The sequence below is a fragment of the Mus musculus genome, chromosome 1 (genome assembly GCF_000001635.26).
Source record: "Mus musculus strain C57BL/6J chromosome 1, GRCm38.p6 C57BL/6J".
NCBI lineage: Eukaryota > Metazoa > Chordata > Mammalia > Rodentia > Muridae > Mus > Mus musculus.
The window spans coordinates 60402797-60430729 of record NC_000067.6 but is presented as its reverse complement, the minus strand read 5'-3'; the positions used below and the strand labels follow the sequence as shown (position 1 = coordinate 60430729).

Here is a 27933-nt window from a genome sequence, read left to right as displayed (position 1 = left end):
TATCAAGACACATACACAAACACACACACACATACATACACCACATGCCCAAAAGTACAAACAAAAAATCCATTTTTTTTATTTTAACATTAAAAACAAAGCTAGGTGTTGTACATATGCCTTTAGTCTCAGAATTTGGGAGGCAGAGGCAGGCAGATCTCTGTAAATTCAAGGCCAGCCTGGTCTATATTGCAAGTTTCAGAACAGCCAGAGCTACAGAGTAAAACCTTGTCTTAAAACACCAAAATAGAAGGGGGTGGGAAGAAGGAAGGGGAAAGGGAAAGGGAAGGAAAGAAAAAGATTATTTTGAGGGAACACAAAAGAAAGAGGACACCTTGTGGTAGTCAATTTTCTCTTCCCACCATGTAGGTTCTAAGGAGCAAGCTTGACACATCAAGCTTGGAGCAAGTGCTTTGACCCTCTGACCTGTCTCCCTGGCCCTAAGGTTTCATTCCTTCCTCAGCTATCACTTCCAGCACTGCATTTTAAATATTTTATCTCTTATAATTCTCCCAATAACCATTTCTGCTTACATGGAATATTACCCTTGTACATACAGCACCTCAGGGTATCTATAACTCATTATCACCTTCCTTTAAAATTATCTCATACATGTGCTAGAAAATCACTATTCTCTCCGGTTGGACACTGCCCAAGTCTCTACATCACACCTATCCACATGCCAAACCACTTCCATTCTATCTATGGTTTCTTTGGAGGCATACTGGCCATATACTATCCTAGTTATTGCTCGCTTATATTTCTATACTAGTTTCCAGGACTGAGCATAGAGTATTAAAACATGGTCCAAATATTTCATCTTTCTAAATAAGCTGAAACCTCCATACCTTCCTCTTACCTCTTAATTGTAAACAGACTCCTCTATTTACATCTACAGCCTTCTCTAGTAAGGCATACAAGTTACTTCTCATTCAACTTTAGCAGGTCTTCACTTACAGAAAAATTAGTTTTATGGTTCTCAAAATATGGATCATAGTTTCCTACCTTTGTGTTCTTCATCTAGAATAGTTTTTGCCAATAACCTATAGCCTGCCTTAATTTCTAGGAAAACTTTCCTGATTGACACTTAACAAACCTCCTCAGACACTTATTACAGACTTACAAACAGCAATGCATGCATGTTTCACTGCTCAAACTCACATTATCCCATATGTAAGCCTCTTCAAATAGATGGTAACCTGACACATCTTTAATCTTACATCTCTGAAGTAATGTTGAATCACCATTACTTCTTTTCTATTACCTTTGTTGTTGTTGTTGTTGCTGTTGCTGTTTACAGTGATAGGAATCAAACTCACATGCTAATCACGCACTGAACTTCTGTGCTCACCCCAAGCCTCACCCATGATCTCTTTAATGGTAATGTATAAGTTTCATTTTTCTACCATTCGAATGGTTTAATTACATTCTTTTTCTTCAGCATGTATAAAGAATTATATTCTTTCTGTGTTGGTAAGATATGTTTTCTTCATATCAAAGTTTTCAGAGCCTAAAGAAGGACATCCACAAAAATGAAGCATTTAACCCAGCCTTCCAAGACAAGGCATTCTCCTTCCAGCCACAAGGGGAGCCAAACCCTAAGGGGAACTGGGCACAGGATGGGTGTTCGCTGATCCTCCCAGCTAAACAGACAGAGGCAGCTCAGAGCTCAGCCCAGCAGGAACTCACATGGCCTATTTCCATCACCTAATGAAGGAGAAAGACAGAAAACTGGATCCCCAGAAGCTTTAACACCACCCAAATGACTTACTGTGTACTGAATAAGGGGAAATTAAACTTGCATTTCAATTTGATGTTTCTAGAGCAACAGCAAGTGCACATAAGAACGCTGCACATCCTCTGAAGGCACTTGACTGCAGTATTTCTAACACTTGTCTCTTACTGTTACTTACCTCACTGTTTTGCTTCTACTAAATAGCGCCACAGATTTGATCCAAAAACAGGGTACAGATGACCCAGAAGGTACAGGAAAATAGTATTTTAAAAACAAGAATAGAATACACAAGAGGGAATTCTTCTCTGCACACAATGCCCTTTAAGATGGCTCAGCAGGTAAAGAAAGGCACTTGCTATCAAAACCTGAGCCCAGAAATTCTGAAATGTACAAAACTCATAAGGCCCCTCCACAAGTCACAGAGAGCTCTGAGAATGCACATTTCATGAATCATCACCCAGGCAGAGGTGGTGCTGTAGCTGATGCAACTGCCCATGAGCCATCGCTGCTCCTCTAATTGGCCTTACATTTAAATTCTTGTTACAGCTATAAAAATAAATAAAAACAAGGAGGTTGGAAAACTGCCTCGTGGTTAAGGACACTTGTTGCTCTTGCAGAAGTGAACTTTAGTTCCCAGCACCCACAATAAAGCATCTCACAAGTGCCTATAACTCCAGCTTCAGAGGATCCCAGGCCCTCTTCTGGCCTCCACAGGCACTACACTGAAGTGTACACACACACACACACACACACACACACACACACACACACACAAATTTTTTTTAAAAGATGATAATTCAGTAAAGTAGCAGGATACAAAATTAACAAAGGTTAGTAGCCTTCCTATATACAAATGAGAGATTAAGGAAGAAGCCAGGGAAACAATACCTTTCACAGTAACTGTGATGGCTTCTCCTAGTTGTCAACTTGGCTACATCTGGAATGAACTACAATCCAGAAATGGGGGGGCATACCTATATAAGATTACTTTTGCTTGGGTGAATCCACTTCTAGCCTAGACCTTTGAAGTAGGAAGACATAAACTTTTGATCTGGATCTTGAGGCAGGATAACATTAACCTGGGCCACACCTTCTGCTGGAAGCCTATACAAGGACATAGAGAAGGAAGCTTTTGCTCTGTGCCTGCTTGCTCTGGCCTTGCTAGCAAGTCCTTCACTGACATTAGAGCCTACTTCTTCAGAATTCCAGCATGTATTGAAGACCAGCTGAGACATCCAGCCTTGCGGCCTGAACAACTCCTGGATTCTTGGACTTTCCATTCATAGCCCATTATTGTTGGATGAGTCAGACCACAGCTTATAAGTGATTCTAATATATTCACTTTATAAGTTCTTCTAGAGAACCCTGCTCACTACAATAGCCTTTAAAAAAATTTTTTTGGAATAACTAACAAAGTGAAAGATGTGTATAATAAAAACTTAAGAGATTGAAGGAAGAAGTCATCAAAAGATAGAAAGATGCCCCATGCTTATGATTGATAAGGCTAATATTGTAAAAATGGTCATTCTACCAAAAAGAATCTATAAATTGAATGCAGTCTGCCATCAAAATTCCAACACAATTCCTTACAAAACTTGAAAAAAATAATCTTAAACTTCATATGGAAACAAACAAACAAACAAACAGGATAGCTAAAAATAAAACCAAAAAAAAAAGTGTTGCTCACCGTTACTAATTTTAAACTACAAGGCTATAGTAATAAATAAGTAAATAAACAGTGTGGTATTGCCATAAAAACAGATACATTGCTCAACTGAATAGAATTAAAGACATGGACCTAAGTCCACATACCTACTGACACCTGATTTTTTTTTTTAAACAAAGAAACCGAAAATACATACTGAATGGTGCTAGTCACACTGCATAGATGCATGTGGATGGATTAAATAGATTTTATGTCACCTGCACAAAATTCAACTCCTATTTTTATGTCAACTTGATACAAGCTAAAGTCATCAGAGAGGAAGGTATCACAGTTAAGAATATGACTCCAACAGGTCTAGTTATAAGGCATTTTCTCAATTAGTGATCAGTGGGGGATGGACTAGCCTGCTGTGGATGGTGACACCTCTGGGCTGATGGTCCTAGATTCTATAAGAAAGCAGGCTGAGCAAGTCATGAGGAGCAAGCCTGTAAGCTGCACACCATGGTCTCCTGCATCAGCTCCTGCTTCCAGGTTCCTCCCATGTTTCAGTTTCTGTCCTGACTTCTTTGGTAATGCATTGTTTGTGAAAGTGTAAGCTGAATAAAGCCTTTGCCCCCTACTTGCTTTTTGTTCATGGTGTTTCACAGCAACAATAGAAACTCTAACTAAGGCAGAAGCCACACACAAAAGGACACATAGACTAAGCAACTCTACAGACGCAGTGTGGGTGTGGGACTGCAGGAAAGGGGTAAATGACTTTTTAATGGGTGTACCACCTTTCTGAAAAGTTGAAAGTGTTCAGAAATAAAACTTGGTAATGGTCAAACAACTCTGGAAACACACACATACACACATTAGAGCCTACTAAATTTTTCCCTACAATGATTAGAACTTTATTTAAAAGCTTCTAAAACTAACACAATTAGATTAATTGTGATGGCTGGTGGTGGCATGGCACTCAGAAGGCAGAGGTAGGCAGACCTCCGTGAGTTTGAGGACAGCTCACTCTATAGAATGAGTTCCAGATTAGTTGGGTCTATATAATAAAGCCCTATGTCATAAAAATAAATATAATTAAAATCAGTTAAAAGCCAGTGAGATAGGGTTTTTATAAATCAGTAAAAATGACAATAGTTATCACTGTAGGAAAAAGAAAGAAAGAACACAATTGATAGTAGTAGTCAAAAAGGACCTGATTTTAACTTACAGCAGCATGTGAGGAAGTAATCTCTGAAATATCATTAAACCAGTGTGAATTAATCAGAGAGCTTTTAATCTACTAACAACAATCTCTGCCTGCCATGGTAGCACATGTCGGTGTCTTAACTACCTAGGAGGTTGAAGCCTATGAGACAAGGATGGGGTGACCCACAAACCCTAGACCAAAAGCAGAACAAAATAAAAATATAAATAGAGCAGTGCCTCTCAACCTGTGAGTCACCACCCCTTTAGGAATTAAATGACCCTTTCACATGGGTCACATAGTAGATCCCCTGCATATCAGATATTTACAACTCATAGCAATACCAAAATATGTTTGTTTGGGTTTTTTTTTTGGGGTTTTTTTGTTTGTTTGTTTGTTTGTTTTGGTTTTTTTTTTTGTCTGTACTGGAACTCACTCTGCAGACCAGGCTGGCCTTGAACTCAGATCTGCCTGTCCCTGCCTCCCAAATGCTGGAATTAAAGGTGTGTGCTACCCAGCTCCAATGAAGTGATTCTATGGTTGCAGTCACCATACCATGAGTAACTGTATTCAGCATTAGGAAGGTTGAGCACCACTGACATAGAAAGCTCAGACTGAGGGAGTAGCTCTGTGGCAGAGAATTTGCTAAGCTTCCATAAAGCCCCAAATTCTATCTCCACTGCTACCAAGGACAGAAGGGTGGGGGAAGAGGGGTTGTGGGGGAAGGGGACACAGGACTTAAAAAAAAAAAAGTGAGATGGAGTAAGGATAAAAGCACATTTCTCTGAGACTATGCCGGGGCCTAGCAAACACAGAAGTGGATGCTCATAGTCAGCTATTGGATGGATCACAGGGCTCCCAATGGAGGAGCTAGAGAAAGTACCCAAGGAGCTAAAGAGATCTGCAACCCTGTAGGTGCAACATTATGAACTAACCAGTACCCCGGAGCTCTTGACTCTAGCTGCATATGTATCAAAAGATGGCCTAGTCGGCCATCACTGGAAAGAGAGGCCCATTGGATTTGCAAACTTTATATGCCCCAGTACAGGGGAACGCCAGGGCCAAAAAGAGGGAGTGGGTGGGTAGGGGAGTGGGGGTGAGGGTATCGGAGACTTTTGGGATAGCATTGGAAATGTAAACGAGGAAAATACCTAATAAAAAATTAAAAAAGAAAAAAAAAAAAAAAGCACGTTTCTCCTGAGCCTAGAGACCTGAGTTAAGGCTCCAAGACCCAGGTATAAATAGAAGAAAAGAAGCAGCTCAACATAAAGGCATCCAAAATGAATGTAAATAACTCTGGATATCCAGGGTTTTATCTTTTAAATACTGAAGCTTAAAGCCTGTCACATGGGTTGAATGTTAATATTGCCTGACACTCAGTATCTACAATGATGCATGAGACATGCCTCTGGGCACATCTGTGAAGGATTCCCTTCATTAGGTTATGTGAAATGGGAAGACTCACCTTAAATGTGGGCAACCTAAGTTTAAGGAAGTCCGAGGGCTATTTGCCTACTTCCTTCTTCCCATCTTGTCCAAGTTGTGCTACACTGTTCCTAACAGTGCTGCCACCCTTGCCTGACATCAAAACACAACTTATTCAGCCTTTCAATATGCTCAATGTGGACTGAAGACTCCATTAGTAACTCCAGTAGTACTCATGACCACTGTTGTACAACCCAAACGCTGTCTATCATATAAGCCAAACTATTAATCCCCTAAAATAATTATTCATTGTATTGGTTCTGGTGACATTAAATCTGAATATAGATTGTATTATTTATATATGAAATTCATAGCCATATCTACTAAAACATTACAACTGTACATATATAGGAATAATAAAAACAGAAACATGACCCCATCACCATAGAATTTTAAAAGAACTAGAAACACTGTACATTTATTGTCAGTGATGCCCAACTTCCTTTCAAAAAAAGAAATGGTCTATGTAAACATACTATTTTCCTGTATTTAAAAGTATTAAAATCCTTTTGATAAAACTAGCTCACTCTTCTACACTAGGGACAAGTTTCTGAAGAGGAATCATGGATTGGCACCATCTCCTGGCAGGCAGCAGTCTTGCAGTAACACATGCTGGAAAAGGCTTGTACCCTTTGCTGACTTCCTCGATTCAGCATGGACCTCTTCAGGTTCTTCATGTTCCTAATAGTGGATTCTTTTTTTTTTTTTAAGATTTATTTATTTATTATATGTAAGTACACTGTAACTATCTTCAGGCACCCCAGAAGAGGGTGTCAGATGGTTGTGAGCCATCACGTGATTGCTGAGATTTGAACTCAGGACCTTTGAAAGAGCAGTTAGTGCTCTTAACCGCTGAGCCATCTCTCCAGCCACCTATTTTCTTGCCTCTATTTAAAGTCATTAATAGATCACCAATAGATAAGTAAATGAAGAGAAATAACAGTATGAAAAGCAAAAGCAAAAAATCCCGTTATATTTAGTTCAACCTCATTAATTCAAAATTTATAACAAAGACTTCATAGGAAATCAAAACCATAGCAAACTAAGCTGTTGGCCCATGAGTTAGTTAGCACTGAATTCTCAGCATGAAAAGATATTTAATGAAGTTTTCTCTTTTTTGTTTTGTTTTTCGAGACAATGTTTCTTTATATAACCCTGGCTGTCCTGGAACTCAGAAATCCGCCTGCCTCTGCCTCCCAACTGCTGGAATTAAAGGCATGAGCCACCACTGTCTGGCGAAGTTTTCAAATAAAAAGACAACATAATAAAAGTGCATCAAGATCATTTTTTTAAAAAATCAAAAACAGAAAGAACAAGCAAAACACTATAATTCCTCTCCACAGAACTTCTGTCTAATAGGGTCAAAAGTAACTGAGTTTACTTACCTAATTTTGTAAAACAGAAATGTCTCCCTGATAGCTTCCAGGGAGCTGTAGATAAGCCAGTATTTGATAAGCATCCACTCAAACACAGCCTTGCTTTAACTAACATAAATGAACTGAATTAGTTCTCAAACAGCAACTGTGTATGAAACACTAGTCTCAGTTAATAGACCATGTCTATCTTAACTATTTAGGGAAATAGATTTACCAACTTTCTTTTTTCCTTAGCATAAATCTATACACTATTAAATTTTGTAAAACTAGTTTATTTCACCCTCTAAGAATTTTTCTGCTGTTGGCTAGGAAAGAATTTATTTTAACAAATACTTAATTCTGTGGCAGGCACTATTCCAGGTACTAGAAATAAACAAAATACAATAAATAAATAAATAAATAAATCCCTGTCCTCTACTGGCAGGACAGAAAGCAGAAAAATAAACGTTCTCTGTAACAAACATTTCTGCAGACTGCAGAAAAATAAATAAAATGTGAAGAGAAAAGTACAAAGAGGAAGTAAGCAAGGAAGTGGCAAGTGAGCCAGTCAGGAAACTATCCAGAGGACACAACAAACACAAAGCAAAAGGCTCTGAGGCAGAGAGCATCCCTACCTGTTATGGGGGTGGGCGGAGCCAGAAACAAGGAATATGGCTCCATCTGTAAAGTGTCACACAGGCATCGTTGGCTGCTTGCATGGGTAAGGGTCTGGAGTCCATCCTCATCAAAAGGCCCGCACAGATATACCAACATAATTTGATTAACAGACAATGAATGCCTATCACAAGCTGAACTGGCTAGTTTTGTGTCAACTTGACACAGCTGGAGTTATCACAGAGAAAGGAGCCTCCCTTGAGGAAATGCCTCAATGAGATCCAACTGTAAGGCATTTTCTCAATTAGTGACCAAGGGCCCTTGGGGGAGGAGGGTCATCCCTGGGCTGGCAGTCTTGGGTTCTATAAGAGAGCAGACTGAGCAAACCAGGGGAAGCAAGCCAGTAAGGAACATTCCTCCATGGCCTCTGTATCAGCTCCTGCTTCCTGACCTGTTTGAGTTCCAGTCCTGACTTCCTTGGTGATGAACAGCAGTATGGAAGTGTAAGCCGAATAAACCCTTTCCTCCCCAACTTGCTTCTTGGTCATGATGTTTGTGCAGGAATAGAAACCCTGACTAAGACACAAGCTAACCCACACATCCATCATGTCACAAAAGCTACCTATGGAGAAGGCATTTAAGAGCTCATCTTGATCAATTCCAACCATATCCTGTATGTCATTAACTATAGTCCTATACTCATAATGCAGTAACTTATCAGACATCCCAAACAGATTCACGTCATAAATTTACATCTTCTGATCACACCACCAAAAGCAGCCACCACTCCTCTCTGCCTCCGAATTTGACGTAATTTTAGATAGTAAGATACAGCATTTGCCAGGCAGTAATCCCAGCAGGTGAGAGACAAAGGCAAATGGATCTCTTGAGTTCAAGGTCAGCCTGGACCACAGAATGAGTTCCAGGACAGCCAGGGCTACATAGAAAAACCATCTAGGGGGGGGGGGGGGGGAGACAGCATTTGTCTTTTTGTTTGTGCCCATTTTAGTTAGTATAATGTTCTCAGGATTCACCCATATTGCTCCATATGCCAGGTTTTTCTTTGTTACTGAATAATATTCCGTATTGCATATATATGAATCTTTATCACTTTTTTTATCCACTCATTTGTTAAACATGTGTTTCCACATCTAGGCCACTAATCCATTGAAAATAATGCTAAAATGGGCATTTGAATGCAGATATGTCTTAGAAATAGTCTCATTTATCAGAAGAAAATCTAAAAGTATGATATATACACAAAGGTCGCTAGATCACAATGTTGCCAATGCTTGGTTTTTGGTTTTTTTTTTTCCAGAAAAAACTTCCATGACATTTTCTATAATGGCTTTAACAACTCACATTACCACCAAGAATTCCCTTTTCTCCACATCTTGCTAGCACAAACCTCCTTTTTATGATACCATCCTAGCAAAGGAAGCAAAGCTTCACTGTGCTTTCAGTTTTCACTTCCCTAGTGAGATACCTTGCATATACCTGTTGGTCTGTGTTTATGTGCACTGGTGTTCTACCTGCATGTCTCTGCAGGATCACCTGAATATGGGGTTACACACAGTTGTGAGTTGCCATGTGAGTGCTGGGAAGTGAACCTGGGTCCGCTGAACTCTTAACTGCTTGTGCCCATTTTTAAAATTTGGTTTAGGGTTTAAGCTATTATGTTTTCTGAGTTATTTGCATTTTTAGTTTGATGCATTGTTATTATTTATACTTGCTTTTGTTACCTGTACTTTAATGCTTTATCCAAATAAAAATTACTGCCAATACCAACCAGTGTGAAAGAGCTTTTCCCCATTATTGACTAGTAAGTTTGTAATTCTTATAGCAAAACTCTTCTCAAGGATAAAAGAACCTCTGGTAGAATCACCATGCCTGACCTAAAGCTGTACTACAGAGCAATTGTGATAAAAACTGCCTGGTACTGGTATAGCAACAGACAAGTAGACCAATGGAATAGAATTGAAGACCCAGAAATGAACCCACACACCTATGGTCACTTGATCTTTGACAAGGGAGCTAAAACCATCCAGTGGAAAAAAGACAGCACTTTCAACAAATGGTGCTGGCACAACTGGCTGTTATCATGTAGAAGATTGTGAATTGATCAATTCCTATCTCCTTGTACTAAGGTCAAATCTAAGTGGATTAAGGAACTCCACATAAAACCAGAGACATTGAAACTTGTAGAGGAGAAAGTAGGGAAAAGCCTCAAAGATATGGGTACAGGGGAAAAATTCCTGAATAGAACAGCAATGGCTTGTGCTGTAAGATCGAGAATCGACAAATGGGACCTCATAAAATTGCAAAGCTTCTGCAAGGCAAAAGACACCGTCAATAAGACAAAAAGGCCACCAACAGATTGGGAAAGGATCTTTACCTATCCTAAATCAGATAGGGGACTAATATCCAATATATATAAAGAACTCAAGAAGGTGGACTCCAGAAAATCAAATAACCTCATTAAAAAATGGGACTCAGAGCTAAACAAAGAATTTTCACCTGAGGAATACCGAATGGCTGAGAAGCACCTGAAAAAATGTTCAGCATCCTTAATCATCAGGGAAATACAAATCAAAACAACCCTGAGATTCCATCTCACACCAGTCAGAATGGCTAAGATCAAAAATTCAGGTGACAGCAGATGCTGGCAAGGATGTGGAGAAAGAGGAACACTCCTCCATTGTTGGTGGGATTGTGAGCTTGTACAATCACTCTGGAAATCAGTCTGGTGGTTCCTCAGAAAACTGGACATAGTACTACCTGAAGATCCCAGAGTACCTCTCCTGGGCATATATCCAGAAGATGTTCCAACCGGTAAGAAGGACACATGCTCAACTATGTTCATAGCAGCCTTATTTATAATAGCCAGAAGCTAGAAGGAACCCAGATGCCCCTCAACAGAGGAATGGATACAGAAAATGTGGTACATTTACACAATGGAGTACTACTCAGCTATTAAAAAGAATGAATTTATGAAATTCCTAGGCAAATGGATGGACCTGGAGGGCAGAACTCACACAATATGTACTCACTGGTAAGTGGATATTAGCCCAGAAACTTAGAATACCCAAGATATAAGATACAATTTGCTAAACACATGAAACTCAAAAAGAACGAAGACCAAAGTGTGGACACTTTGCCCCATCTTAGAATTGGGAACAAAACACCCATGGAAGGAGTTACAGAGACACATTTGGAGTGGAGACGAAAGGATGGACCATCTAGAGACTGCCATATCCGGGGATCCATCCCATAATCAGCCTCCAAACGCTGACACCATTGCATACACTAGCAAGATTTTGCTGAAAGGACCCAGATATAGCTGTCTCTTGTTAGACTATGCCAGGGCCTAGCAAACACAGAAGTGGATGCTCACAGTCAGCTATTGGATGGAACACAGGGCCCCCAATGAAGGAGCTAGAGAAAGTAACCAAGGAGCTAAAGGAATCTGCAACCCTATAGGTGGGACAATAATATGAACTACCCAATACCCCCCAGAACTTGTGTCTCTAGCTGCATATGTATCAGAAGATGGCCTAGTCGGCCATCAGTGGAAAGAGAGGCCCATTGGTAGTGCAAACTTTATCTGCCTCCGTACAGGGGAACACAGGGCCAAGAAGTGGGAGTGGGTGGGTGGGGGAGTGGGGGGAGGACTTTTGGGATAGCATTGGAAATGTAAATGAAATAAATACCTAATTTAAAAAAAAAAACAAAGTAAAAAAATAATTCCAGTTCTTATATTTGATTAAGCCTTTATAATCCACTTCAAGTTAATTTTTCAATTTATTGTGTGTGTATGTGTATGTGTGTGTGCATGACATGCAGCATGCATGCCCAATACATGTGTAGAATTAAGATAACACTGGTCAGCTCTCTCCTACCACTTTTATGTGGGTTCCAGGATGTACAGGGAGCACCTTATGCACTGAGCCAGCTCACTGAGCCCACAAGTTAATTTTTGTGTTTAGAATATAGAGTCCGCCAGGTGGTGGTGGCGCATGCCTTTAATCCCAGCACTTGAGAGGCAGAGACAGGTGGATTTCTGAGTTCGAGGCCAGCCTGGTCTACAGAGTGAGTTCCAGAACTGCCAGGGCTACACAGAGAAACCCTGTCTCGAAAAAAAAACAAAAAACCAAAAAACCAAAAAAAAAAAAAAAAAAAAAAAAGAATATAGAGTCCAATCTCATTACTTCACATGTAAACACAGTTTCCCCAATAAATTGAAGAAACTATCTTTACCTGCTGTATAGTCTTATCTGTCAAAGAGTAGCCAAATGAATATTTCTGAGTTCTCTATTCTGTTCTGTTGCCCTGAGACTATTTTATGCTGGTACCATGCCATTTTGGTTACAACAGCTTTGTAATATAGTTTGATATAATAGAGTATGAGGCCTCCAATTCTGTTGATCTCAAGATGGTGATGAGCATCCAGTCTCTGAGGTTCTGTATAAATTTGGACTTTCGACTTTTTGTGAAAAATTCTATTGGAATTTTTGATGACAGTGATTACAATGCATTTACAGCTTTGGGTAGTATGGACATTAATTATTCTACAATCTAGGATGACAAATTCTTCCACTTATATGTGTCTTACACTCATAAATGCCTTATAGTTTATAGTGTACAGATCCTTCACCTCCTTGGTCATGGTGTCTGCTCAAAGCAGTAAAACCCTATGACATTTACTGAACTTGTTATTTTTAAACTTTGATAGTATCTTGATGGTTTTCTGTGTATAAATCATGCTTTTCTGCACCCACTGTTACAAAAAAAAAAAAAAGAAAAAAAAAAAAAAGAAGAAAGAAAATTAGAAAATAAAAGAGAACAGTTACCCACAAACAAAAACAACTACTTTTCCAGAGTGGACATAGTTTATTTCCTTTTCCTTTTAAGTGGCCTGACTAGGACTTCTAGTATTTTTCATGAATGGTGTTATGTTCAATAGAACTATGAGAGGCTGGAGAAAATGCCTCCATGCTTAAAAGTACTAGCTGCTCTTGCAGAGGACCAGTATTCAATTCCCAGGGCTGGTTTAAAACCATCTGTAAGTACAGCTGCAGAGGATCGGATGCCCTTCTATGGCCTCCATGAGCACTGGAGCATACATATGGTGCACAGACATGCATACAGGCAAAACATCCATTAAAAATAAAACTAAATTAAGTAAAATAAAACTTAAAACTATGAGACAGGAACTCTTGATTCTAATAATAAAGAAAATGTTCAGCTTTTCATGGTTGAGTGTGAATTAGCTTGGGATTGTCATAAATGCCTCTAACAAACTATACAAACCACAACACCTGACAAAACTAAATGTTGACAGGGATGCAGAGTAACTGGACATTTGCTGTCAGAAATACAAAATGATACCACAGTAAAGAGTTTAGTAACTTCTGTAAAGTTTACCAGGTAGTTTTACCATGTGGTTCAATAAACTCACTATTTTTTTTTTAAAGCAAAAGGAAACAAAGCTTAACCTCACCTCAGCCCCTGCTGAAATCAGAAGGTAAAGTAGCAAAAGACTTGGGTCATGTACAATGCCGATAAAAAAATGGCACCGTATAACTATACCAAGGATGATACGGTATTTGTGAGAGATCAATGCCATCCTGCAGCTCAAATTTTATAGCCACAGCTGGGCCTAAAAATAGTACAAGCAGAAAGCCTTGTTCCATCACAACTAGGCGGGATACAAAACTGACAGCCTCCTTTTTAGACCAGGAAATGAATGAGAAAAGGCTTTGTGGTAACTTCCCACAAACCTCTCATCTCACAGTACAAAGCAAACACAAGTGCTGTGCCAAGACTCAGATCTGCTACAGTCAAACTGAATACCACATGGATACATTTAACATTACCAGAGTGGAATGATGGAAGAAGCCATTCACTTAAATTTATTCAAGAGGTAAATGGTTATAGCTGTATTGATTATTAACTAGAGCTAGATACAACCCAGAAATAACAATAGCAGACGAGCCAAATAAACTAATTCTTCCATATACTGCAACACCACTTGTTCAACAAAATGAAGTGACACACTTGACATTCAAATGCAGTATGTTAAGTGGAGGAAGTCAAACATGAAAGACTATATAATTGGTAGATCCATTTAGAAGGCATTATGGGAAAAGCAAAAACTATAGGGAAAGAAAGTACCGTGTTTCTCAAAGGTTGGGATGAAAGGAAGGACTCAATACAAAGGTATAAAGAAAAGCTTCTATTATGGAGGTAATATGAGTGTCAAAGGTTTTTCTTTGGTTGGTTGGTTTTTTGCTCTGCTAGGACTTGAAGCCAGAGCCATACTCTCTCTATATATATAGATAGGCACATTTCCACTGAGCTACATCCCCAGGAACTGACCTTAAAAACTTATTATTTTTTTTAATTTATTTTACACGGAACATTTTGCCTGCATGTATGTATGTGTGCCACCTGTATTCCTGGTGCCCACAGAAGCCAGAAGAGGGCATTAGGTCCCCTAAAACAAGAGTCAGGGATGGTGGTAAGCTACCCTGTGGGTGCTCGGACTCCAACCTGGTTCCTCTGCAAGAGCAACAAATACTCTTAACCACTGTACCATCCATCACTCCAGCTCCATTACTTTTATGTCCAAAAAGAAGTGATTTGTACTATAGTTGTATAAACCTCAGCAAACTTGACCTGAGAAATCAATTAAAATTTCCATGCTGTAAAACAAAACTCAAGAGTTCTTACTACCCTGTATTTTTTATCAATGATAAAATTAAATAGAAATTAAAACTTTTCCCTGCAAAATGACTACTTTCTGAATAATACATGTACAACATTATTACCAGCCAGTGAGATAACTCAGTGAGTAGGTAAGAGAAATACAAAAATGCTGAGGATAGGATTTCATCCTCAAGGTTTATATCTAGAAAGGAAAAATAAAAACACACAAAATTAAAGACTACTTCAAAACAGACTGCATGATTCCACATACTATTTCATGAATCCAAACTACAAACCAGTTCCATAAAAATTTAATCATGGCCGGGCGTGGTGGTGCATGCCTTTAATCCCAGCACTTAGGAGGCGGAGGCAAGCGGATTTCTTGAGTTCCAAGACAGCCAGGGCTACTCAGAGAAACCCTGTCTTGGGGGAAAAAAAAAATCATAAAGTCTAAGAATAGCCTAATTTTTATCCATCTATGAAAAGACTACACTTTCACTTAGTACCACAGGATATTATTTCCTAAATTTTAAAGGAAAGCCAAAACAGCCTATATTCAAAACTTTCTATACTACATACTCTACAAATAAGTAATACAATTTCACTTATAACTATTATCTAGGAGAGAAAGCACTCTGGACAAATGAAACTATCACACATTAGTACATTAATCCTATCATATTACAAAGAAAAGGTAAACAGAAAGACTTTCATTGTTTGGACAAAGGGACAATTTTGTAGCAGTCAATACTTCAAGAAAAGGCAAAACAAGATGCAACTGAAGACCCTGGATCAACATAAATTATAAGGCTACTGAAATACCTTAGCAAGAAAGCACAGGATATATATATATACAAAGGATGACATTTTAAACAGAGCAAGGGACCCAGGGTACAACTTTAATCTACTTCTACAATCTTGTCAAAAGTACTGATAACAGGTTTGTCACTGAAAACCTATACACCAAAATGTTCCTCCTGGAAATTAGAATAACTTCCTTAGGATGAGAAGCCGAATCTCCAGGAATTTGTTCTCCCTAATTCAGCTTAGGGTTCACCTGTTCAGTTCATTCCTCTCAGTGAAGGCAAAAAGACTAAAATCGAGAAGAGTGGAACTATGAGTACTCAAATTTCTACTCTCAATGACTTCCTTCTTCATGCATTTTTAAGTACTTTTTATTTATGTTTTTGTTTTTTGAGACAGGGTCTCAACATATAGAGTAGGCTGTCCTGGAACTCACTATGTAAACCAAGCTGGCCTTGAACCAGAAATCCACCTGCCCCACCTCCTGAGTACTGAGATTAAAGGTGTCTGCCACCAATGCCCCGCTTAAGGTAAACTCAATTTTTGTTCCAAATAAATCTATCTTGTGGGATGATTCTTTCAGCAATCAGGAGGCAGAGCAGGTAGACCTCTGAATTCCAGGCCAGCCTGGTCAACAGAGTAGCAAGTTCCAGATGTGTATTCAAGATAACAGTAACTTTTAGGTCCTTGGAGATCTAGCTACTTCTTATCAATTTTTAAAAATAAGCATGCATTCTTTCTTTCTTTCTTCTTCTTCTTTTTTTTTTTTTTTTTTTTTTGCTTTTTCGAGACAGGGTTTCTCTGTATAGCCCAGGCTGTCCTGGAACTCACTTTGTAGACCAAGCTGGCCTCAAACTCAGAAATCTGCCTGTATCTGTCTCCCAAGTGCTGGGACTAAAGGCGTGCGCCACCACGGCCTGACATAAGCATGTATTCTAATGGCACTCACTAACCTAAAAATTTTAATCTTTGCCAATTTCCAGCACAGATTTACACAGAGAAACCCTGTCTCAAAAATTAATAAGACTTTGTCATAAATAAATAAATGGAATTCCTGAACATTTTCTAAGGTATTAGGCATTACATGCTTACATTAATAAGTGGAGAAAAGGAACAAAGGCATAGAAGTCAGGCAGTAGAGTCTGTACTAAGTTTATTCCGTACTTGTTTTGTTTGTGAATGCCACACCTTCTTCACTGAGGCAAGGTCTCTCAAGTGAACCCAGGGCTAGCCAACAAATTGAGTGGCCACAATTACAGCCAGCTACACCTGAAATTACAGGCAGCCACAATGCCCACCCTCTACTAACAAAGGTTCTAGGGATGTGAATTCCAGTCCTCATGCATGGTTGGTTGTACAGCAAGTACAACCACGGATCCATCTCCTCAGCCCCTACTAAGTAATTTTCACCATCAACAAATAACAATCAAGCATACACCAACACCTGCACTTAGTCCCCAAAGACAGAAGACCACAAGTTCAAGTCAGGCATGGCAACATAGGGAACCCAGTCTCAAGAAACAAACAACAAATCATCCTTAGAAGTATTAGCAAACAAACTATAGTCATAATTTTTATCATCACACTTTAGAAAAGCAATTTTGCCTACGTTTCCCAGAAGTTAATAAAATAAAACTCTTAAGATTTTATTAACCAGCCAGGCGGTGGTGACGCATGCCTTTAATCCCAGCACTCGGGAGGCAGATACAGGCGATTTCTGAGCTCGAGGCCAGCCTGGTCTACAAAGTGAGTTCCAGGACAGCTAAGGCTACACAGAGAAACCCTGTCTTGAAAGAAAAAAAAAAAAAGACTTTATTAACCAGAAGATTTAAAATTCCAATATTAACTTCACTGTATTCTAAAAAGTAAATATTTACATTTATGTACATTTCTCTATCTGTAATATATGTTCCTTTCCTTTTGCTCAAATCTCACACTAATTATAACCCACAATTAGTGTATATTTTTTTATTTTATTTCCTAGACATAAAACCAGACACTTAGCACTGAATAACAACTATTATAAATGATCAACATTTTTTTTTTCTGCCTTAAAAGTTACATTTCATCTGGGTGGTGGTGGCCCATCCCTTTAATGCCAGCCCTCAGGAGGCAGAGTCAAGGGTATCCTCTGTGAGTTCAAGACCAGCGTGGTCTACAGAGCTAGTTCCAGGACAGCCAAAACTATATAGAGAAATCCTGTCTCAATCTCGCCCTCCTCCACCCCAAAAAAGTTATAATTCCATACAATAAAATGTTGTTGATTTAGCTGACTGAAGCTAGAAACTAAGACACAACACCACCATAAAAGGTTAATTGGTCATTTGCTCAGTGATCCTGCCAATTGACTTTCATGTGTTACAGGGTCACAGACAGCATCAGGACTCTTGCTGGTCAGTCCTTCCATCAGAAGAACCAGCCAAATGTACAGCTGGCGCTGCACACATCAACTATCACCAGTTGTTGTTGTAGTATCAATGTACTACAAACAAATCATGTAAAAATATCATCCTGGGAAAGTACTACAGTAATAAATCCAGTGAATCCCACAACAGAGGACAACCTATGAAACAAAAGTATAAACTCTATCTCAGATACTAAATTAAAAATAGTAGATGGCTTCAAATTCAAAATCTACTTCTAAAAAATAAATATACTTTTACAGTGGGCTGAGTGTACTTCAGTGGTAGCCTGTATTCTTAGCAAGCACAAGACCGAGTTCAGTCCCCAACACCAAAAATGAATAAGTAGAGCCGGGCGTGGTGGTGCCTTTAATCCCAGCACTTGGAGGACAGCCTGGTCTACAAAGTGAGTTCCAGGACAGCCCAGGCTACACAGAGAAACCCTGTCTCAAAAAAAAAAAAAAAAAAAAAAAGAATAAGTATAAGTATAAATAACACACCAACTTTGATACTCTGTAGGCTAGAATTATAAATTTTAAGACAATGTGATCTCTTTCACCTCTCCACTTTATCAATTCATGTACTTTCCCTTTATGTGGCAATTATAATCTCAAATTATGGTAACATTCATCTTTCAAAAACCTTTTTCTTATTAGCTGGCTGCAATTGCAATCTAATCACTTTTCCACTCCCCAATTTCTCTTCTGACAGATAAGACTTTCCCATACTATGTTACACAAGGGAACACAATTAGCACTTTGGGTCTTTTAGGTTTTGCCTCTCCAAGCAGCTGTGACGCCCTGAAAATAAGCATCACCTTTCTACCCACAATTCCCTACAAAGTATAAATTAACTATACTTAGCTCGTCGCACAGTATCCAATAGGAATTAGTTCTAGGACACACTCCCACCCCACCCCAATCCCCACTCCAACCCCATCCTTGGATACTGAAGTCCTTTACATAAAATGGCATAAAATTTACATTCAATCTATCACACATCCTCCCCTAGAGTTCAAATCTGTACATTATTTATACTATATAATAAAATGTACATGGCACGTTAAGTAGTTGTTACACTGTTTGGGAATGACAAGAAGAAGGAAGACTATTTCCTCCTCCCACAAGAAGGGCTGATGGTACATGGTATTGCTATTTAATTTGCTCACAGATCGGTCTCTTGAACTATATTATAAACCCCAGAAGAGTTCAGGATAAGCAATAAAAATCTTTGTTTTGTTTTGATTAAGATGTATTTTATGTATATGAGTACACTGTAGCTGTCTTCAGACACACCAGAAGAGGGCATCAGATCCCATTACAGATGGTTGTGAGCCACCATGTGGTTGCTGGAAACTTAACTCAGGACCTCTGGAAGAGCAGTCAGTGCTCTAAACCATTGAGCCATCTCTCCAGCCTGCAGTAAAACCTTTGAATGCTTCCTACATAGCTCTGTATTTGTAAAGTATCTGACAGACATTTGTGGGGAATTTTGATCAATCTTTGACCAAAGACACACACACTCTTCCTACTGAACACACACTTTCCACCACTTCTTTTTAGGGGAGAAGATTCAATTATGTCTGATTCATTCTCAATACAAATGTTTACAACATAATAGTAGAGTTCAGTGTGTGTATAACCAAATAAAATCTAAGCACATTGTCTTTGACTAACAATGTGGTCCTCAAAAAACTTAAGATCCTATAAATTGCAGCATCTGGGTTTTTTTGTTTTGGTTTTTTGGGGTTTTTTTTTTTTTTCCAATTCATACTCAGATTTGAGAATGTTTTCAATACAACTGCTGTTAAGGATATCTGCAGGGACGGGAGTAGGGACAAGAACATTAAAATACAGCTAACAGTTTAAGCATCACGCTTCCATTCCATTTTATCCAAAGAATTTAAACGGGAGTAAAAAAAATGTAGACACAACCTGTAATTCAGTATAAGCCCTACGGAAAACAAGAGATACTGGATTTGCATACCATGAGTTAATTTTTAAAGTGTTGCTTCACAAAATTTTTACATTTATCCCATGACCAGCTGGTTCTCATCTCACCAATGCCCCGCCCCACACACACTTCTCACCTTCCTACACACACATACACTGAAGTCCCTGGGCCAAACCAATCATCATGGGAAAAAAACTAAACCATGTGGTTCGTTTCCCTAATTCTTTGTGAAAATAGTCATAGTTCTTTTTTCCCCAAAGGAAAATTACCTATTCTAACGAGACCTGAGAAGGAAAGGCAGCTCATTATCAGTTTCCCATTCTCCACAGGGAGGAGAAAAAAAAAATGGTATTAACTTGCAATAAGAGACAGCCGTTCCACCATGCCCCTTTTACATTTTAAAAATGTTTAAACTTAAGGGTTAAGAATTTTTGTTTTGTCTTCAGGGTACATTCGCAGGAATGGAGAAGTGAGGCATTTCACTTTGCAGAAAAAGGACCCCTTAATAAAAAGGGGGTCCCTCGGAATTTGGGCAGGGGGTAACCTATCCCTCTGTCACACAAGCCTGCCATCGAGCAAGATCCCGTTAGACAGAAAACGCCACTCGCCACCTCCCCCGCCATCCGGAACACTGACAGGAGAGGACTGCGGGGGCGACGGGGCAGAGGCGAGGGGGCGGGACGCCACGCACCGCACGGCACCGCACCGGTCACTCGCACGGGGCTGCTGGGGCCTGGTGGCGACCCTCGCTCCCTGCAGCCGCCGCCCTCGCCCTGTCCCTACCCCGGCGCGGCTCCCTGGACCGAGCACCGCGCGGCCTCCCCCGCTCGCCATCGCCCCGCGCGCCCCTCACAGCCCGCGTCCTGCCGCGCCGAGCCGCGCGAGGGGCCGCGTCGCATCGCACCTGGATGTAGTTATTCTCGCAGTAGTCGGCCACCCGCTCCAGATTCGTGTAGCTGTCGAAGAGAGCCCGGCGGCCCCCCGGGATTTCCTCTTCCAGCAGCATCTGCAGCTCCGCCATCTTCACATCCTTCTCTTCCTCCTCCTCCTCCTCCTACTCCTCCTCATACAGCCCGCAGAGGCAGCGGCCGCGACGCCCGGGAGAGGAGGAGCAGCGGCGGACGCGGCGGGAATCGGGAGGAGCGAGCGGCTACCCCCCCACACACACCCTACGGCGCGCGACGAGGGAGGGGGCGGAGGGGAATGGAGGCGGGGCGCGAGCCGACGGGCCGCGAGGACGGTCACCGCGGCGACGGGCGCGCGCACGCGCGCTCCCCTCCACCCGCCCCCAGCGCCCGAAAAAGATTCCCACCCGCGCCGCCCCTCCCCCACTTCCGGCGTCTCCTAGCGACGGGAGGGCGGGGGCCGGGATGCGCGCGGGAGCGGGGCTCTGGGTTAACCCTTCGGCCCCGCGCGGCCTTCCTGGGTCTGGGAGTCCTCAGCAGCCTTTGTTAGCCGGGCGGGAATGCACCTCTGCTCCCTGCTGCTTCACGCCGCCGCCCCCCATCTTCACCTCTGCACTTCACCCGGGGCCGGAACCCTGCGGAGGTCATCTGCCTGAGGAAGCTCGCCTAGGGAGAGGACACAGTGTCTTCACAAGCTCTGTGAAAGATAACACCTCATCCGAACAGGCAGAGCCACTGAACTTCCAGGCAGCTCTAAATACCACCTTGAACCTCATCGGCTTCTTTACAAATTGCAGTTACCTAGTCCCAAACCTATTCGTTCGTTCATTCATTCATTCATTCATTCACTCCCTTCCGTCCCCTGTCCTGTCCTCTCTTTCTTCTTGGCATGGTCTCCTGTATAGACCGGGCTGACTGGAATTACAGCCACATGCTGTGGTTGCCCAGCCTGGGCCTCCTCCTCACTTCACTTTTTTTAAAATTTCGATGGTGGTTTTGCTGGTACTATTTTATTTATTCACATGGTTGTAGCATGAATAAGATTAAACGAACAATGACAAACGTGCGTTTTTTTCAGATTAAGTACTACAAATTCAAGGACGTTCATCCTGGTCTTGTTATCCAGATATCTAATCTTTTTTCATAAATATGATTGGCCCACACCGTGAAACTTGAAAAAAATAAATAAAACTGACACCTTCTGTGATATCAAGACCACAATCTTTGTTAGTTCTGTGGAAACCCAAAGGGCACCCACCATCTTAGAGGGGTTTAGAGTTTAGGATTTGTGGTTTCAACTTTTATTGCTCTTGCTGTCACTTGGCCTCCTGTGATCAAATTTCAGATGATGAGGGAACGATTATACATTCCTAGAAAAAAATCAAATGCACTCGCTCACATATTTGTGGAGTAAACCCTGTGTTGTTACGTTGGCTTTATGATAAATACATTACCAATATGCGTGAGCTTTTGCCGCAGAGCCTAAAACAGTATTTTTAAATGATGATGTGGTCCACCTGGATCTATTGTTCAGCACTTTAAACACCTGTCTTAGTGTGAATGTTCTAAGTGTGAGAAGCTTGTTAAAAACAAAAGGGAGAGCTGGGGTTTGTAGCTGAGTTTAACTATGTGTGGAAAAAGAAGAGAAGCCTAAAGTGTGTGGAGGGGGATAGTTATGTATAGACACATGCACTTGTTTCAGGAAATGAGGTACAAACAGGTGAAGAAAACAAACATCAGATCAGACTCTTATACAAACCAGTAAATCAAAAAACTGTGTTGATGGGTCTGGAGAGATGGTTCAGCCGTGAGAGCACACACTGTTCTTCCAGCGGATCAGAGTTTGGCTCCCAACATCCGTGTCATGCTGTTCACAATCACTGCAGGAGATACAACACCCTGACTTGTCATTCACTGGTACCTGCACTCATGTGCCATACACTCAGATAGAAACACACACATAAACAAGAAAATGTTTTTAAAAGTTTGTTAATGTAAAAATTGTAGTTTTCATCTTAAAGGAAATAGGGGAGGGTTTATTCTGGAGCCATTTGAGTGACTTTGGCCAGGAAACACAGACTTTAGGCTACCTCAAATTCCATGTTCCAGCGTGGAAAGAGTTTCATCATGTTTTTGTAGTTTTACAGAATAAAAGTTGTAAATGGAAGCAATTTTAAAATACACTGGTGGGTACATCAGAGAAGCAGATACATCAAAATCAGAGGGGCCTTTCAACAAGCTCATCTTTTAGATTGGTTGAAGCTAGTTGCCTGCTGAGTTAATAAATGTTAAAAGGTCTCTTTTTATCTGTTGTCACAAGATGTTAGTTCCAACATGGCAGGGGAGAGTTGTTTGCAAGGAATGTCTCTCCGGAAAGCCAGGACTTAGCCCATGATAAGAGAATTAGCCTCCGGACCTGCACTATCCCAGCGTTTCCACAGTGCAGGAATTCTAATCAGCCAGCCAGCCCGTCTCTACAAATATAGATTTCTTCCACTTTTCTTTCACCACCAGATGCAGCTTCTATTCAAGGTTCCCTTCAAATCTACTAGATACCTTGAAAGCAGACAGGATCCTTCCCTGCTATACTTTTTCCTGACTAGCATTCTTTCAAATGCTGCCTAGCAAAACAAATTTCCTGAGAGAGGATTCACCAAATCGCCAAGGGAAAACTGGAATGCTCTCTCTAATTTGGGACAGCTTCTTTGGCTCTTTAAGGAATCAGAACTAGGATTGTAGCTCAGTGGTAGAGAACTTGGCTATTTTCATGCTGTCTTTAAAACTCGGAAGTCTGAGGGCCCAAGGATGTAGGCATACATTTTTGTTGCCACTAAGAAGGATTTTCTAAAAAGAAAGAAAACAAGCACAAAAAACTATGAATTAAGGTCCAGGACCATATTGTGTACCTCTTGAAAACTATCACTAATTGCCCATACTTCTTTAAGCTGATGAGCATAATTGAAATCTATTGAGTTTTAAAGTTTTTCAGATAAACTGTTATGGTAAGACAAATCCATTTAAGCCATCAAAAAGTAACAAGATAAAAGTACTTATTTAATGTGAACTCCATTTGAATAAAAGCAAGCCTCTGGGGCAAGAAAACTTTAAATAAAATAATGTTAGCTGGACAGTGATGGTGTATACCTTCAATCCCAGTGTTCTGGAGGCAAAGGCAGATGGATCTCTGTGAGTTGGAGGCCAGCCTGGTCTACAGAGATAGTTCCATGACAGCCAGGGCTACACTGTGAAACCTGTTTTGAAAACAAGCAAACAAACAAAATTCCCGAGAACAATCTATCTCTGGATGTGTAACATTCAGGTCCCTCCACGTCACTGACATTCTTATCCAATCTTGCAGGAGTTTCAATGAAAGGTACAGTCCTTTTCAGAAAACCTTGTTCATAATATCATTTCCACCTTCACAGAAATATCTTACAAAAAAGGATAAGTAATAGTAATATTAAAAATAATCAAGTACTCTATGTCAGATTTCAGTTAGTATTTCACAAGAGTCAATTCCCATTAATATTGCCAAGGTGGCTTTATAGTTTCCATTTATAGACAGAAAAACCAAGGGAACACAAAAATATATTTAGAGATTGTGGACTTAGGACTTACATATTGGTTTGACCTTTTAAAAATGTTTTTCTTTTCCGTTATGCCATGTTGTCAAACTTCCAATATTTTAGCTCTATAAATGCCATCCTTCGAGTGTAGACACTAGTAATGCCTACTGATCACACATTATGTAACCTCTTATAAGAGGAGGGAAGGCTAGACCCATTCAACAAAAGAGCCTTTGCGTGTTTACAGAGTGTGGTGGTTTGACTAGGAGTGACCCTCATAGGTTCAAATATTTGAACACTTGCTTGTAGGGTGTGGCACTACTTGACTGGGATTAGGAGGTGTAGCCTTGTTGAAGTAGGTGTGGCCTTGTTGGAGGATGTCACTGAGGTGGGCATTGAGGTTTCAAAAGCCCAAGAGAGACCCGGAATCTCTTTCTGCTGTCTTGGGATTTGGTTGTGGAACTCTCAGCTTCTTCTTCAGCACCATGTCTATCTTCCTGCCTGCATACCACCATGCTTCCCACCACAGTGACAATGGACTTAAACTCTGTAAATGCAAGCAAGCTCCAATTCAATGTGCTGTGGATGAATAACACAGAACATTGCAATAAATTCAAGCCCTATCTCTCAGTTTTTCCTCTTGTCAAACATCCTTAAAATATGAATCCCAAACTTAACTCCATATTCCACTACAGCAAAGTGCCACGAGACAACAATCCTAACACATTTTTTGGGACTTGTCAACATGTATGGAGATTATTAATAAAAATAAAAGAGGGGTCAGAAATAGGAGGGAAAGACGTAAGGTTCTGAGAATAGTAGAGTAAAAGGCCAGGAAACAACCCTTGAAAACATAAAGATGCTGGAATTACAGGCATAGGCCATCACACCCAGTTTGTGCAGTAGTAGGGGCTGAGCCCAGGGCCACATGCATACTGGACAAGCATTCTACCATCTGAACCACATCACTAGCAACCAGTACCACCACAAGTCAGGGGGAAATAAAAATGCTAGAATTATTACATGAAAGCCTGAAAAAAAATAAGTTAGATTATAATACAAGAACAAATACCACATAACTTTAAATTTTTAAAGTTTTATAATTATAAAAAGAAGCATGAGTATATCGCACTGGGATTTCTTTCTCTTTTTTTAAAGATTTATTTGTGTGTGTGTGTGTGTGTGTGTGTGTGTGTGTGTGCTCTATCTGCATGTATGTCTGCAGGCCAGAAGAGTGCATCAGATCCCATTACAGATGGTTGTGAGCCACCTTGTGGTTGCTGGGAATCTAACTCAGGACATCTAGAAGAGCAGACAGTGTTCTTAACTGCTGAGTCAGCACTCTAGCCCTAACATTGGAATTTCAATGAAGTTTCTAATGATTTATTTATTTTTACTAGATGTGCATTGGTATTTGGTCTGCATATATATTTGTACAAGGGTGTTAGATCCCCTGGAACTGAAGTTACAGACAGTTATGAGCTGTCATGTGGGTCCTGGGAATTAAAACCAGGTCCTCTGAAGAACAGCCAGTGCTCTTAACCACTGAGCCATGTCTGCAGCCTCTCAATGTCCCCATTTTTAAGGGAAAATACAATATGTAGGCTTCTATATACTTAGAGATAGCACAATAGTTAAAATGAAAATCTGGGGGGAAAGTTGGGTGTGGCAAAGAGTTCATATTTGTAAGATGTGAACAATAAGGAAGTCTTACAAACCAACAAGACAAAAGCCAGGCATGGGGCCCACACTGGGGATCCCAGCAACAAGGCAGGATGAGGCAGGAAAATTACTTTATCACAGGAGATTGAAATTAGAGTGAATAACATGAGCTGCTGCCTAAAAGGGGGCTGAGAGAAAGATAACTATCCAGTGTTGAAGAGAAAAGAATGTGTACAGGAACTTGTATAAATAATAAATATAGAGGTGGTTAATAAAACCAGGCATAGTGGTACACATCTGTAATCCCAATACTAAAAAGGCTGGGAGACAGGAGAATTGACGATTCAAGACCAGCTTGGGCTACATAGCAAGCCTTTTTGTGAGCCCTGTGGTGGGAGACTGCAGGGGGAGAGTTTGAGAGATGTAAAGAGAGAGGCTCAGTATCACCTGAATTAGGTGAAAATCATGCAGATTAATACCAAGAATAATACCAATCTCACAATCTCACGTATTACTCATGATTTTAATATTGTATATTCCTTCTAAACAGTAATTTGTACTCTGTGTGTGTGTGTGTTTGTGTGTGTGCGTGTGTGTGTGTTTACCTGGTTCTTCCTCCCAGCCCCATGCTCCCTAAAATAAGGCTCAGACTTAAAATATATTTACAAATACCTTGGCCATATGGCTGGGCTCTTCTCTGACTAGAATCATAACTTAACCCATTTATTTTAACCTACATTCTGCCATGCAGCTGGTTACCTGTGCTCAAATACCACACACCAGGCTCCTCACATCTTCTTGTGCAAATCTCCCATGCCTGATTTTATCCCAGGATTATTTCTGCCCCCTAGATGTTCCACCTTCTATTCTACCCTTTTCTATAAACCAAAGATTTTTAATCGACAGGTGTTGCATCTATATAATACGCAAGATATTCTGATATTCTGTGTGTGTGTGTGTGTGTGTGTGTGTGTGTGTGTGTGTGTGTGTGTGTGTTTATACATGCATTTAAAATCTGGCTGGATGGTTGGGGGCAGTGAGTTTGCTCGTTTTAAATGTTATAAAACTATTTTTCCAAAACCTAGAGTTTGTATTTTGCAATTGTACTATCAGTTTGATTCCAAGCAACAGTTAAAATCTCCTACTTTTTCCCCCTCTCTTATGTCTGTCATTACAAGACACCAAGAACATCATTTTTAAATCTACTGTGGCTCTTTTTGCAGTCATCCCTCAGAATCCACAGGAGATTGGCTACAGGCTCCTCATTCTCATATCAAAAATGCAAGTATGCTCAAATATCTTATATAAAATGAACTGCACACATATTCTATAGGTTAGACCACTTCTAGATTAATTAAAATGCATAATGCCATGTAACCGTTATACAGATGCCTGTTTTCCCTCATTGGCTAGGTAATAATAGCAAACAACAAAAGTCAGAGTGTGCTTAGTATAGACTTGGTTTTTTAAATAATTTCACTCACACAGTAGTGGCACACACTTTTAACCCTAGAGTTCAAGAGGCAGAGGCTGGAGGATCTCTGTGAGTTTGCGACCAGCCTGGTCTACAGAGCAAGTTCCAGGACAGCCAGGGCTACACAGAGAAACCCTGTCTCAAAAATAATATTCATATAATAATAATAATAATAATAATAATAATAATAATTTCAATCTGCAATTGGTTGTCTACAAACTATAGATATGGAAGCCTTAGGTACAAAGGCAACCAGTATTTATTTCTAATGAGTTATATTATAGGCTTTGTGACAGATTTTAATCCTCATTTCATCTCTTGAATAATCTGTCATCGCTGCAGCCTAAACCTGAGGTTATGGTCCCTGGGTACATGAGTGCCTTTGGTAAGAACTGTGAGAGGCGCTGGAGCTGAGGTTCC

At 40.3% G+C, this 27933-nt stretch overlaps 1 protein-coding gene across 25 annotated transcripts in view; it reads right to left on the bottom strand.

Annotated features, from left to right (window-relative positions):
- The window catches only part of Abi2 (abl-interactor 2), a 76178-nt gene extending 51216 nt beyond the window's left edge, over nt 1-24962 (bottom strand). For 20 of the 25 annotated variants that reach the window (XM_006496075.4, XM_006496077.4, XM_006496080.4 and 17 more), the window contains exon 1: nt 20811-24962. In XM_006496075.4, the coding sequence (XP_006496138.1) occupies nt 20811-20927 (117 nt within the window). In that variant the 5' untranslated portion in view covers nt 20928-24962. The remainder of the gene's footprint in view (nt 1-20810) is intronic. The other 5 variants (NM_001198570.1, NM_001198571.1, NM_198127.2 and 2 more) reach the window with 3 other exon arrangements.
- Between the last annotated feature and the right edge of the window lie 2971 nt (nt 24963-27933).